The sequence below is a fragment of the Nannospalax galili genome, unplaced genomic scaffold, assembly GCF_000622305.1.
Source record: "Nannospalax galili isolate Female #2095 unplaced genomic scaffold, S.galili_v1.0 scaffold1014, whole genome shotgun sequence".
Lineage (NCBI taxonomy): Eukaryota > Metazoa > Chordata > Mammalia > Rodentia > Spalacidae > Nannospalax > Nannospalax galili.
This window is the reverse complement of record NW_008335824.1, coordinates 2,179,457-2,193,854: the sequence shown is the minus strand read 5'-3', so window position 1 is coordinate 2,193,854 and position 14,398 is coordinate 2,179,457. Positions and strand designations below refer to the sequence as shown.

The 14,398-nt window shown below is 37.9% G+C and overlaps 1 protein-coding gene across 7 annotated transcripts in view; it reads left to right on the top strand.

Moving 5' to 3' along the window:
* Positions 1 to 14,398, top strand: part of Cast (calpastatin) — a 129,084-nt gene that overhangs the window by 101,891 nt on the left and 12,795 nt on the right. For all 7 annotated transcript variants that reach the window (XM_029562275.1, XM_008830545.3, XM_008830551.3 and 4 more), the window contains 8 exons: positions 111 to 158; positions 1,749 to 1,844; positions 3,444 to 3,539; positions 6,892 to 6,993; positions 7,474 to 7,557; positions 9,813 to 9,863; positions 10,015 to 10,086; positions 13,593 to 13,691. In XM_029562275.1, the coding sequence (XP_029418135.1) occupies positions 111 to 158; positions 1,749 to 1,844; positions 3,444 to 3,539; positions 6,892 to 6,993; positions 7,474 to 7,557; positions 9,813 to 9,863; positions 10,015 to 10,086; positions 13,593 to 13,691 (648 nt within the window). The remainder of the gene's footprint in view (positions 1 to 110; positions 159 to 1,748; positions 1,845 to 3,443; positions 3,540 to 6,891; positions 6,994 to 7,473; positions 7,558 to 9,812; positions 9,864 to 10,014; positions 10,087 to 13,592; positions 13,692 to 14,398) is intronic.

The following is a 14,398-nucleotide window of genomic DNA, read 5'->3' as shown; positions in this document are numbered from 1 at the left end:
GTATAAGAAAAGATAAGCTTACATCTCATATTTTGGGTCTCTCAAAAGCAAATTTAATGGAATGTGAAAACGAAATTTTATCTTCAATAAATTTTCAATTTCATTTGCAGGATAAAGATGGAAAACCACTATTGCCAGAACCTGAAGAAAAATCCAAGGTTGGAAAATATGTTTTTCCTAATACTTAAAAAAACAGCACAAATGTAAAGTGTAAATTAAAACAATTTTAACATCGCATTTCACAGGCCACCCAGTACTGAGGAGGGGAACTCTGGTAGCAACTCCAAGGCTGTTGCCTCTGGCTCTTTTACATATATTTTAATGATGGTTTTCTTCATGAATTATTTACTAGACTATTGGTTTCTAAGCAACATTCCTGATCATTAGGGCTAATGCCAAGAGGGCTTTTACATTAGATTACTTTAGCGTTTAATTCAGACTTTGATCTAGTAGCAACATGAAATTTTCCTCATAGCTTCATATTGCCTTAAGTTGACAGAATGATCTATTTGCTATCATGATGACCCTAATCAGCAGCATTTATTAATCACTTACTGTGCATTCAGCATTGCTCCAAATGCTTTTCATATGTTTCTTTAATTTTCATTTTTTTGAGGCCCACTGAGTATGCTTAGGGGTCATTACATGAGCACAAGTGTGGGGTTATTTACTGGAGCACTGACAACTTACTAGTGGCCACACCACTGAAGAAAAATGGCTCCCCTTCTCCCAGCAGCCATTAACTGCCAGTAGAGCCTTAGAGAGGGGTTTGGCCTCATGAGCCCCTACCCCATACATGATGGAATGTTGGCACGCTCAGTTTTGTGCAGGTCTTGGATAGGAAACCTCAGCTGTCGTGAGTGCAGGAGTCATGTCATACCCAGAAGAGACTATTTCACAGCACTCTTCCCTATCCTCCTGCTGTGACATTCTTTCTTCTCCTTCTTCTAAGATGATCCCTGACCTTTGGGGGAAAGTGTATGTGATGTAGTGTCCCAGCTAGGGAAGGCCAATCACAGTCGCTTATTCTCAGCACTTTGACCAGCTGTTAGTCTCTGAATTAACTGCTGCCTATGTGAAAGCAGCTTCTCTGATCAAGGTGGGAAGCAGCACTCACGTACAGCTTTCACATTTTCACATGTTGTATGAATTTTGATTCCTATTTTATAGTGAGGAAACTGACACACAGAAAAACCAATGTTACACAGCTTGAAAATACCAAGTCCGAGACTCAGGGCTCAGGCTGTCCCTCCAGAGGTCCAGCATCTGAGTTAGACCTTCTCATTATCCATGTACCACATCCTATGAAAGAGCCAGGGATACAGAATCTTCATGCCAGAAACCTCTCCTTTCCTGTAGGTGTAGAAAGGAGTAAATGGTTTGTGTTTTCTCTAATTTATTTTCTGAAAGGAAATTAATAGGAAGTAGGAAATGAATAATCGCTTTAAAATTGTACAAATCTTCACTGGAAAGAACAGGAAATTTTATTTGAACAAATTCCTTCTCAAGTTGAACTACCAGTTAAATAAATAAACCTTGAATGTTTTCATAGTGCTGAGGTATTTATTCCTTTCTTGTTAGGATATTTTTCTCTTACACTAATAAATATGCCTTATCAAGTGAGCTATTGGTTTTAGATCCTAAAATGTAACTAAACTGTGTTAACCAAGAAAAAAACCTATAGTCCTATGAAATTTTTTTCCAAAGCAAAACTGTCTTCATAATATGCATTGCTTCTTATATTACAGCCCCTGAGTGAATCAGAGCTTATTGATGAACTTTCAGATGATTTCAACCAGTCTAAATATAAAGACAAACCATCTATGCCAACTGGAATAACAGAAGTATGTTTCTGATAATGTCTTGGGGTTTTAGTGTTCTTTTTTAATCCTAAAATGTGTAAAGGCCAAAACTATCATAGGATCAAGAAGCTGGTTTTTGAAAAGCCCACTTCCCTCCTTTTATACAAGGAGTTTTCATTTTGCCTTCTTCTGGATGTGTTTTCTATTTCCGGCCTAGCACTGATATTCTTGTGGTTAAATCCAGCAGTTGTTCTTGGGGGAAGCCTTCATACCCTTTCCTTCCTGTCAGTAAGTTGATTACAGTTCCCCTCGCCTCTCATTTCAGAGGTCTTCGGGCTCCTTCCTACCTCCACATTCTCCAGAGCTATTCTCTCTGAAGCATGTTTATAGTTACCATCCCCCTGTTCCAACCCAAAGCTCCCATTCCCTCTGAAAGAATTCCAACCACACCACTATGTGTTCTAGCTGAGCTTACTTTGCTACCAGGCCTGTCCCTGTATCTCTCATCATTTAAGTACACACATCTCCATGGTTTTTCTTATTTGGTCCTTCTATTTGAAACAATCTTGCCTCCAAATTCTAGACTAACTCAAATCTTAATCATCCTTTTACAGCTATGCTAAACTATGGCCTTTCTCTCTCCCTTACCCATGTCATCCTTCCCACCCTTATTAAGAGGAATACTCATGGCAGGGGTTCTTAGTTGTTAGGTTTTTTTTGGGAGGGGGTTGTTTTTTTTTTTAATGTATATCTTTGTTAAAGCACTTTTTAAAAAGGGTTTTGAGTTATATTGGTGCTTCTTCAACTCTAAGCTCTATATTTAATTTTAAATAGTACATTCCTTGAACAAAGAAAAGATCATGTTCTGTTGTGCTCTTCTGTCCAATGCTTTGCATCTAGGAAGAGTTTTTGTAAATGTCTTGATTAAAACATTTGGCATTTTACTCTTTTGATATGGTAGCACAATGATTCTCAAACTTTAGCATTCATTGTGGTCACCTGGAGAGTTTATTAAAAGCATAATTACTGGACTCTGCCCCTAGAATTCCTTGAGTAGCATAGTTCATTGGGGTGGGAGCCTAAGAATGTACAAACAAGAGGGGAAACAAGGTCCCTGGTTCTATTGAGGCTGCAAGTCTAGGAACTACTCTGAGACCCCTATTTAGGATCCTTCCTCTGAATTTATACATGGATTATAGTTTGCAATGTGAGCTTAGATTTATATAGATATGTAATTTATATAACATTATATAATAGACATATTTTATTCTCATATACTATATGATGACATATAAATAATAAATAATGGCAATAATTTCTCAAGTTTGAGTTCACTGTGTTCCCAGGTATCGTGCACAGCACTTCACGTGCCTTTTTGATTTAAGCCTCAGATTAGCCTGAAGGTGCTGTAGGTATTATCAGTGTTCTCCTTTCACACAAATGAAATGGAGCCTGCAGGTTATAATAACTGTCTAACAGTCACCAAGGAGTTTTAACTGTCTTAACACATATTTTACCCAGGAAACATTCAAGAAGATCATGCTTACAACTTACAACTCGGAGTTTCTAGCTGGTATTACCATTTGGTTTTATTAACCAGGTAGTTCTAAAGTTATTCAAAGTCCTTGCTTCTTTCCTCAGAAATCTAAGACCACAACCCCAACTCCTGTGACAGAGGCTGTGCCCTGTGCCTCCATGTGCAGTATACAGTCTGCACCTCCCAAGCCAGCTTCCTCGGTGAGTAGTTCCCTCAGCATTGAAAAGGGTCTTGAGAAAGTTCTGTCCTTTCTCCCCTCACTTTCTGCTCAGTATCACTGTTATATTCTGAAAAAAATTAAAAACGAAATCCAACACAGAGCTCTGCTCTTTATTGTATTTGGGCTTCAGTGTTGTGCTGTAAATTCAGGTTAGATTTAAATTTTTCATTGAATTGCTTCCAGCTATGTTCTGCTTTCATCTTCTGAAATTCTTTGTAGTTCAACTGTTGTCCATGATCCTTTCATCTTCCCCACATCTTTGTAGTCTGACAGAAAGTCCGATGCTACCTTTTTTCCTACTGGGATACTATGCACCAAAATCATGATGATTCCTACTCTAGCTTTCCCAGCTAGAGGGAAGAACCGCTTCATTGCCTTGCCTGTCCTTTACGTCTGGTCTTCTCACTCTCGAATTCTTGAATGAACCATTCTTTAGTTAAATCCTTACTTACTTTTGATTCTGTGAATTTTGATTCGATCATCAATTCAGGATTTTGATAGATCCTGACTCCAAGAATCTCTGCTACACATTCACCAAGTCTGAACACTGAGTAGACAACTTTCCTCATCTCTGATGCCATTTGTTCTTGTTGTTCTGCAGTAGCCTCTCTTTCCTTTTGTGGTTTGGAGTCTTACATGTGCTTGACAGGCACTCTACTACTGAGCTCCATCTACAGCCAGTCTGCTCAGTACATTTTTACAGGGACACCATAAACCCCGTTCTGATCCCCTTCCTGTGGTAGACAAAATAAAGAGGCTTTACATTGATCTTGAACACTGCACCTAACAACCTGGTGAAAAGAGCTGTGGCCTCTGGGATGTGTGTATTAAGTTATTTTAGAAAAGAGGGCCTTGAAAACAGCAGAATACAAACATCTTGAATATTGTAAAGTGGCTGCTTCCTGCTAACACGGTGCTTTCTGCCAACCACAAATCTGATTATGAGACCTCTCTCTTTTCTTGTACAGGACTTTTCCCCTTTTTTATAACACAGGGTTTCAATGTGTAGTCCAGGGTAGCCTTGAATCCCCCATCCTCCTTTAGTTTCCCAAGTCCTGGAATTACACCACATTCAATCTAAGACACAGTTTTGGGTTTCAGAGTACTTTCCAGAAATGTTCTCATTGTGAAGGTCAGGCCATTGTGATAAAGAACAGTAGAGGAGAAGGGAACTTAGAAGTGCCCGGTGAACAACAGTGGACATACAGAGAGTTAAAAGAATCAAAGGACAATCGCCAGCATTCCAGGGCAGAGCTCTTGTAATCTAAACTTGTGCCGTCTACCTCACGTGTCAAGTTAAGTGCCAGGCACAGCCTTAGAAAGTTCTGAGAGTTCCTTTCCAACCTTACCCCTGACTCTAGAGACTGGATTTTTAGTGGACAAAAAAGAGCTCTTGGACTGGAGAGATGGCTCAGCAGTTAAGAGTACTGTCTGCTCTTCTAGAGGATCCAGGTTCAATTCCCAGCACCCACATGGCAGCTCACAATCATCCATAACTCCATTTCCAACGGATCTGATGCCCTCTTCTGGTCTCCATGGGCTTTGCACAACGTAGGTGCACTTACATACATGCATGCAAAACACTCATACACATAAACTAAAATTAAATCAAAAAAAAAGTTTTTAAGAGTTCTTGTATTTCCTGTTCTTGTCTTCCTTTCCTTTCTACCCCATGACTCACCACTGGTGCCAGCATTACTGTCTTTGAGAAAACAGGCATTTTAAGTTTGTGACACTCTTGAGAACCAGAGAGAATAACAATATGAGTGTGATAAATGTCAGAAGAGCTCAAGAAAGCACGAGGATAATTGAATAAAGGGAAACAGACCAGAGAAGAGTGTGTGCCCAACCTGTTTCTTGTGAGTTGTAATGTGTTCTGAGCAGATTCAGAGACATGAGTTCAAGTTCTGAACCTGACAACATAAAATGTTCCAGAAATGAAATTTGTAGTCCTTGGTCCCACTACTAGACCCCTTGTTTCTAAGACTGCTTCTCCTAGCTCTTCTTTAGTAATTTTTAAGACAGAGGCAGGTAAAGCCAGGAGTTGGGGAAGCAGTGATTTCCAAAGGGTCTACAGAAAGATTTTGGGAAAACAAGTAAAGTATGAACAGGTATCTCGGATCAGGCAGCAACTCAGATTGTCTGGGTACTACTTGGGTACCACTGTAACTCTTACAAATGAGGTATAATCCCAGTTATTTACATCAGGGGTTCTGATAGGAATAAATTCTATGCAGTGTTTAGCCACAAGGTGGTAGTACATCACTTTCCACTCAGCCTCCATTTCCTCATTAATAATGAAAATGACCCTTTATTTAGTAGAGTTTTTCTTACTATGCTGGCTACTAGATAGCAAACAGACACGTGTTCATTTAAATTCCAGTAGATGCTCTAAGTGAGGTCATAGGTTTTCATGATGAGCTTTTTCACAGTGAAACTGCTTAACTCAAGGGTTTCTGTGCTCTCATTTGACTAAGTTCAACAGTAGAAAACTAGATATTGGAATCCAGTACCCACACAATGGAAACAACACTTTAATAAATAGCACTTATCCAGGTTATGTATGATATGTTATATTTTCCATCTGTTTATTTAAAAGTTCTGGCTAGGAAACAGTCAATTGATTTTTATGAGCCACTCACAAACAGATTTGACCCATAGTTTGGAAAAGCCAGGCTAGTCCTGTCATTTTGGCAGACATGATTTCTTCTTTATTTTATCTTTACATCCATCATTTATGCTCACTGTTCATTTGTTCATTTAAACATCACTATGGGCAGATTTGGTTCATAACATCGAGATGAAGCACATTTCATTTTGAACAGCTGGACAGGGCTAGGTGGTTCTTATGGTGCTCAGAGGACAGTCAGTGACAAGCAGGGGACCTGGAGCCAGCTGTAAAAACAAGCCACAGCAAAAACAAGCTGCTTGCCTTCTCCCCTGGGTCTGGCCAAGCTTCATGATGGAGATGGGCCAGAAGGTGCCCGCGAGCCTTTCTGAGAATCTTCCCTGAACTGTGCATCATCATAATCTCCAGGAAGCACGTTTCTGCCTTCTTTTCTTGCTTTCAGCTTTTCTTAGCCTCTTTGACTTCCGTTCTTCTAAACCAAACTTCCAGCTAGATCTTGTTTTTCAGTGTCAATATGTAAATTTCATAACAATGTTTAACATAAGAAACTTGCTCTAATTTCAACTTTCTCAACATCTTGAGACCTCCATTCTAATTGAATTGATAAATTATTAAAAGATAATATGTAGACTTGAAATAAGTGCCTTTCTGAATTGGTGAATGAGTAACTACCTACTTAGTTTATCCACCTGTGTCCTTTTAGGAGGGCATGGCGCCACATGATGCCATAGAAGCCTTGGCTGGAAGTCTGGGAAAAAGAGAAGCAGATCCAAAAGATGGAAAACCTGTGGTAGATAAAGTCAAGGTGATGGTAGCTCAGATACTTGTACAAAATAACTTGTCATTAACCCTTCCCCTCAGTCCAGTCCTCTAATACATTAGCTGTTTGTTTTTATCAAATAGCTGCAAAGCATGATCCGCTGGCCTTATTTGATTTAGTGCATATCCTGTTTAATACGCTAAACCCTAGGAAGTTCCAGTGTTGAACCACCAAAGTGGATAGGCAGCACGCATGTGTTCAAGTTATCTGAATCTTACCTTTGTTTACTGGCATTTCCATTCATGAGGGAACCAAGAGAAGAAGTACGCACCCAGTTTTCCGCCTAACCTGCCTGTCAGCCCAGCAGGCTCTAAGCCAGTGTCTGAGCTGATAAACCAGAAACTGTTAAAAATTAAGTTATTGGAGGGATTCTTAACAATAGCCCTATGTATGTTTACCTTAAATTTAGTCTCTAAGGTTTCCATTTTAGGAACATATTAACCCTAAAATGATATTATTATTCAGGAGAAAGCTAAAGAAGAAGACTGTGAAAAACTTGGTGAAAAAGAAGAAACAATACCTCCTGATTATAGACTAGAAGAGGTCAAGGTAAACAGGCTGAATATGTCCCCATTTTTTTTTTTACTGAATTTTACATACATAAAGAAGGGGCATGAGAATATAAAGATCTTGTTTCTTAATATCTCAACTCTATATACTCTATATAGTATCTGCACTAATACCATGTTAGAATACTAGATATGAGACTATATGTAGCTTTGTAAGACAGGGTCTCCCTGTAGCCCCTGCTGGTCCTGGAACTCATTATGTAGACCAGAGTGGCCTTGCTGTCACAGAGACCTGCTGGTCTCTGCCTCCCAGGTGCTGGGATTAAAGGCATGCATCACTACACCGGACTCATATTCTTGAGTAACCTTTTCTCCCTTCCTTAAGTGAAGAAAAATTTATGTCTACTTTGAACACCTAAAGTTTTCTCTTCAAGCATGTTTTTTACAATACCACAAATACAGGAAAACTTCATACAAGTAGAAAAACTGAAATGAACGATTATTTCCTTTTCAGAAACCTTTGTAGTTCTTAGATAGAAATTGAAAAACTGAGTCAGTTAAACATCAAGTAAAGTGGTAAATTAACCTACTCTTTTCCTAGTCTAAGGACAGGTTGTACAAAACAAGGGACCCAGTGAGAGCATATCCATTATAAACCTTAGTTTCAATACAGTCATTTCAAACAAGGTAGATACTGAGGCAATTCAACAAATAGAAGCCATCTTTACAACATGCCACTAAAAGAAAAGCTTGGCTACACTAGTAACAGCTATAAGCAATTGAATTCATAATCCTCATCCATCCATATGCACCGGCTTCTTTGTTTTGCAACTTGGGAACTAATACTGAATTCTTAAAGTTTATTACCCTGGACACACCTGTATTCTGCATTTCACAGTGCAACTAAAAACCATGGCATTTCTATTATTTGGGGCTTATTAGTATGGTACTTTATCAGTTCTTTGAGAGCATTTTCAGAGCCACAAGTCTGTCTCCACTAACCCCTGTTTGGTAGAAGCTGGCCATGTGCAGTTAATTCCCTTCATAGTAAGAGTGTGGTTATTTTCTCTGCCTTCACTGAATTTTAGTAGCAGTGTCTCAGGGATTAGCATCCCTGATCCCTTTACTCAGAGGTGGTTTCATCTCCTCTGAACTTATCTCACACATTATCAGTTACCCATTGCACTGTAGTCTTCCCAGGTGTTGACTTGATCTCTTCTTTAAATATAGTGTTGCCATTCATCACCTGTACTCACATTGAGCATCTCCAGGGAGGATCACCTCCCTGTTGGCAGATCTCAAGTTTCCCTTCCCAGCTACTGGATGATGAGGTGGTAGAAGATGAATTTCATTTTCAATGTAGAGCAAAAGAGCCCCCAGGGTCCATGCCTCACTTAGGACCTTTATTGCCGTTACAGCTAAAGCATGGTCTAGAAGTAATGCATTCCTTGCTTTAAAAAAGGTGCCAGTGAGCTCAGAGGAGATGAAAAGGGTTGTTAGTTATGAGGAAGCAGCTGATATCTCTAAACCATTGCACCTCATATTTAAAAAACAGAAAATAAAGCAACCAAGAACTTACTTTAATCACTTTCCCATGAGAAATCTTCATAAATAGCATTGTGCTCATTTATTTTTTCACATGTAGATAAATGGAATTTATCATTAATTTATAGATCTTCTTTCACTAAAGAAGAAGTTAGTTTTGTTCTGTTGCTCAAAAGTGGCACTTGAAGTCATTTGAAGCCTGGCGTACTATGAATCTTAAGTTTCAGAGTGTCCCACTCAGAAGATAAGCTCCCTGGGAAGGAACTTTGGCTGATTTTTGTTATGGCCCCAGTGCTTACTTAGGCCTGGGGTTGGCATACAATTGCTGTTAGTTGGATGTGTGATTTACAAAGCTAACCGCTAGTTCCCAGAAAAGCTCTACAAAATCCACCCCCATATAGATGAGAGGTTTGTTGACCCACACATATAACAATACACACACACACACACACACATACACTACATTGACTATTCACGTGTTTTCTTTTGTGCTCATCTCTTGTCTTCTGGGATACAAGCCATACCTAATCTTCTGTGCAGACCCTTTACCTAGGGAAGGCCTGATGCATGTAAGCTGACTGTTGACATGAGCTGATTACAGTGAATATTCTCTAAGAGAATGTTTTGTAAAATGATGAATCTACTTCAAAATGTACAAGAGTGGTTATAGCCTACTGTTTCCTTGTGTGTAACTTTCATATTTGGAATAATGTGGAAAATGATTCAATGGTATGTTTTCACCCTGAATAGGATAAGGATGGAAAACCACTCCTACCAGAAGAGCCTAAGGAAAGACTTCCAGTAAGCAAACCTGTTTTATTTCTGAGCGTTTCTGTCCACTTTGGGCTCTGATTGGTCATTTGGGAAGGGGGTAGCGTTCCCTTTTACTGAGCCTATCAGAGTGTAATGTGGCACTGTGCTACTGGTGTGTTACATTTTCTGCTTCTTACAGCCCATGAGTGATGACTTCCTTCTTGATGCATTGTCTGAAGACTTCTCCAGTCCTGCAAATCTATCCTCTCTTGTAAGTATGAAACTCCTGGTTTATTTGTTGTTAGAAATAAAGGGAAACTTTTTAACTTTTGAGTTGGAAGATGAGGAGGAAAATCACAAGTATTAATGGCACTAAACTTGCTATAAAAACCATATTATACCCTAAAGTACTGTTCTAGAACACTGTTTTCAACAATGTAGTTGAACCAACAAGCAACTCGTTTCAAGTGCCCTTATAAAGAGGTTTATGAGTTATTTCTACAATTTATCATTTTCCAAATTGCTTCCTAAGAAAACTTAGCTCCATGTGGAATAAAAAGTCTCTGAAAGGGAATTCTGTTACCAGATGGTTTGGACAATGTTAGGTAATTCAAACATGGTCTCTATTGTAGGATTTATATGGCCTTTATGGACAAACTTGTAAATCTGTGAGGGTTCCAAAAATGATGCAGGCTATCCTTTTACATCCCAGTACCTAAGTCATTGAGTATATTTTTGGCAGTTAGTTGGAAAATGAATTAACATGTCCCTTTGTGAAACATGGCATGGACTATGTATCAGTTGGGAAAATACAGTGAGAAGAAATAATAACTCCTGTGGTTTCCTAAAATTTCTGCTGTTGCTGAAGTAGTAAGCCCTGGAGGAAAGGGGTACTAACCAGTGCATGCTCCTTACTGGACCCCTTTAAAAGCAATACATCATCCCAACCCATGACCTTCTTTCATATAAGCAGGAAATATCATAAAAGGTATCACAGATCTAACTCCAACACTATAAGATACAGAGAAGGCAGCTACAATGTGGATAGTATTCAAAGATTATGGAAGCATCTCCATAATAATAATGTGGACCATATGAGTCATTGTGAGGGAACAAGGCTTTAATCCCCTGCCTCATCCTGACTCATTATTGCTACTATAATTAGTGGTTTTTTTCTCTTAAAATAACTTAAAAATATGGAAACTGTAAAATTGAATTTATATGTAGCCTACTCCCCCTCTGAGACATGCTAAGCCGAGAAATTGAGATAAAGCAATTTACTTTAAAAATGTCTTCTTAGAAAATTAATGATTTATCAAAACTGTGTCAAACTGTTGTTAATAAAGTAGAAATAACTAAGTTTGATAAACATCAAATTGATAAGATAAAAAAATATTTGGGAGACAGAAGAACTTTGGTGGGAAAGTATCATATGCTGACTCATAAAATTGAATAGATGATGTGATTGCTGTGTATACCATACTCTTTGATCTTAATAAAACAGAATAGCAATTATAGAAAAAAGTAGAATTTTAAGATATCCAGATATCCCCACATAATACTGAAATCAAGAACTAAATTCAGAATATGCTATTAAAAATAGGAGAACAGGTGCTGGAGGGATGGTTCAATGGTTAAGAGAACTGACTGCCCTTGCAGAGGACCTGGTTCACTTCCCAGCACCCATATGGCAGATCACAACCTCCTTTAGCTCCAGTCCCAGGGGATCTGATGCTCTCTTTTGACTTCCACAGGCACAGGACATGCACATGTTACACATACATAAATGCAGGGAGAAACTCATAGACATTAAATAAATTTTAAAATATTTTTAAAAGAAAAAAAGAAAAGTAATACTCACTCAAAAGGAATACCTGCGTATATTCATAGGTATGACTATTTGTAGATAACACATTTTTAGATGATCTGTATGCTAGTGTATTATTGACAACAGATCAATAAATATGATTAATATGAAGTTCCAGACTTATTTAAGGAAAACCACAAAAGAAACAAATGAATAGAAAAATAAAAATAAAAATATGCAGAGATAGGAAGATGTGCATCTAAATTAGTTTAACTGTTCTAAAAGAATGATGGTAACTCTTCAATTCATTTAATAAATTATTTTGTTATTACAATATCACTAAGGTATCTTACATAATTCAATAAGATTATTCTAAAATAGATTTGAGAAGTAAATGTATTAAAGCATGAAAACAAAAGCACTTTAAGGAAATATTAGCCCAGCCACACACAGAATCTGAAATACAGGAATGACAAATATGAACCACAGCACTGAATCAGAGTAAACTTATAGCACGATTCACAAGAGGAAAAGAGAAATTGATGAAGATGATGGATAGAGTACTTTTGAAGAGAATCAGAAAAAGTCATTATTTTAGAGAGTTTCTGGAATAATTTATTGTGTAGCATTTATAAAAATACTACTGTATACCATTCATAAAAATACTGCCAAAACCTCACACCACAGAGCACACAGTGTCAGCAGAAGTGGTATGCCACTTTGCAACTGTCATCAGAAGTGAATATGTAATATAAAAATTTAATTCTGGCAGCAGGAAAACAGGCCTGCCATCCAATCCATTGTTTTCAGCAGTATGAGTTCTAGCCACTTCTAGAACATAGCTAGCAGTATATGTTTAAGAAAGGCTCATTTCTCAAGAACTAATGAACTATACATTTTTAAAGGGTAGAAGAAAGTATTTTGGAAATCCTCCCCATGAAAAACTGGTAAATCTTTGAAAAGATAGCTTGAACCTGATTTTAACATTACATTATGCATAAATGTATCATGATGTTGCATTTTGCTTCATGAATATGTACAGGTTTTCTGTTTTTATGTATCAGCTAAAAATAAATTTAGGTTGAAAACATTCCTCTTCCACAAAATTCCTACCTCTCCCCAATGACTGTAAAGCTGAATATCACAATTTCCCTTAAACAACTGGAGCTTCTGATATGAGGCTATATTCTATATCTAACCTCCAAAGGACGCTGAACTCGCATCCCCCAGAGGCCTCATTCTGATGCACTTTCTCCAGGAAACTCCAGGATTTTGAAGAGCCTTACCCCACTACCACCTCCCATAACATCTTGCTTCTGACTTTGAATTCACTGGAACAGAAGCTAAGCTGAAGAGTAATTTTCAGAAGTTAAAAAAGATGCATGCCTGTAACTTTTTTAGAGTAAGTAATTGCAAAAACAGTTGAAGAGCTGAACAACCTGATGTCCAACAGGATGCATATAAACAAACCACAGCACTCTGAGCAGCTTATTTGACAATATTTAGGATAATTAATATGAAATAGAAACAGAAAATCATTAAAATACTATTGAGATGGAAATAGAAAAAAAATGTTTTTAAGAGTCCATTAGAAGATGTGTATTAGAATTAAGGAAAGGTATAGCCATAAAGTTATGTTAAGAGTTGTACTTTAAAATGATGATATTGTGGGAGCTGGAGAGATGGCACTGACTGCTCTTCCAGAGTACCAGAGTTCCGTTCCAGTACCCACATGGTGACTGATAACTGTCCATAACTCCAGTTCCAGGGAATCCAGCACCTTCTTCTGTCCTCCTCGGGCATTGGACAACATGGGTGCACTTACACAGGCAAAACACTCATACACATAAAATAAAAATCAATAAATCCAAAAAGGTAAAGAAAATATTAAAATAAAATGTTGGTATTGTGCTCATGATTTCAACATGAAATCATGCAACATATTAATGGTAACCTTTTTTTAATAAAAGAAATTTGAAGATGCCAAACTTTCTGCTGCCATCTCTGAAATAGTTTCCCAGTCACCAGCTTCCACCACCCATGCTGCAGTCCCGCCTCCTAACACTGCGGTAAGCAACAAGTTTTTCCTTGGGAGATAACTGTTCTAGCAACAGCCACAATAGAAACTAGGATACCTGTGTAAAACAAATGAAAACAGCAAAATTAGAGATCAAACACCTTGTGTTTCAAGACTTTCTGATGGGAGCAGCTTAGATTGCCAATTTAAATGTTTGTGAAATGATAAAATGAAATAACATGAAAATATTTCACTTACAGCCTAGGATCTTAATATTATTATTAGCTTATCAGAATTATTGATAATATGTATCGCCTATATTTTAATTGCTAAATTTGAAAATTTCCTTGGGTCTCCTCATAACTGATTTCCTGACATGCTGTAATTTACTCCCATCATTTAATATTTATTTTATGGAACTGCTCAGTGTTTGAGCTCTTCCAAGAAAAATTACAAACACATCATGGACTCTCATTGTTTTTGCCCCATTCAAGATAGTGAAAATTTGTCATTTTCATGCTAGCAATAGAAAACCACAGCATCAATATTGTTTTAATTATTTATGTGTTCTGAGGCAAGGCTATGAAATGAAAGCTTTTCCCAAGTTCTTTGATTAATTATCTGCAGTGCCAAACAATACATTATCCATTGAACTTCAAAAGACAAAGGGGCTGCCCTAGCCCCGGCCCATCTTCTGTGCTGAGCAGAGTACCTCACTTGGTAGGTGAAGTTGCTGTAGTGGAGTCAGCTCTGCTTCCT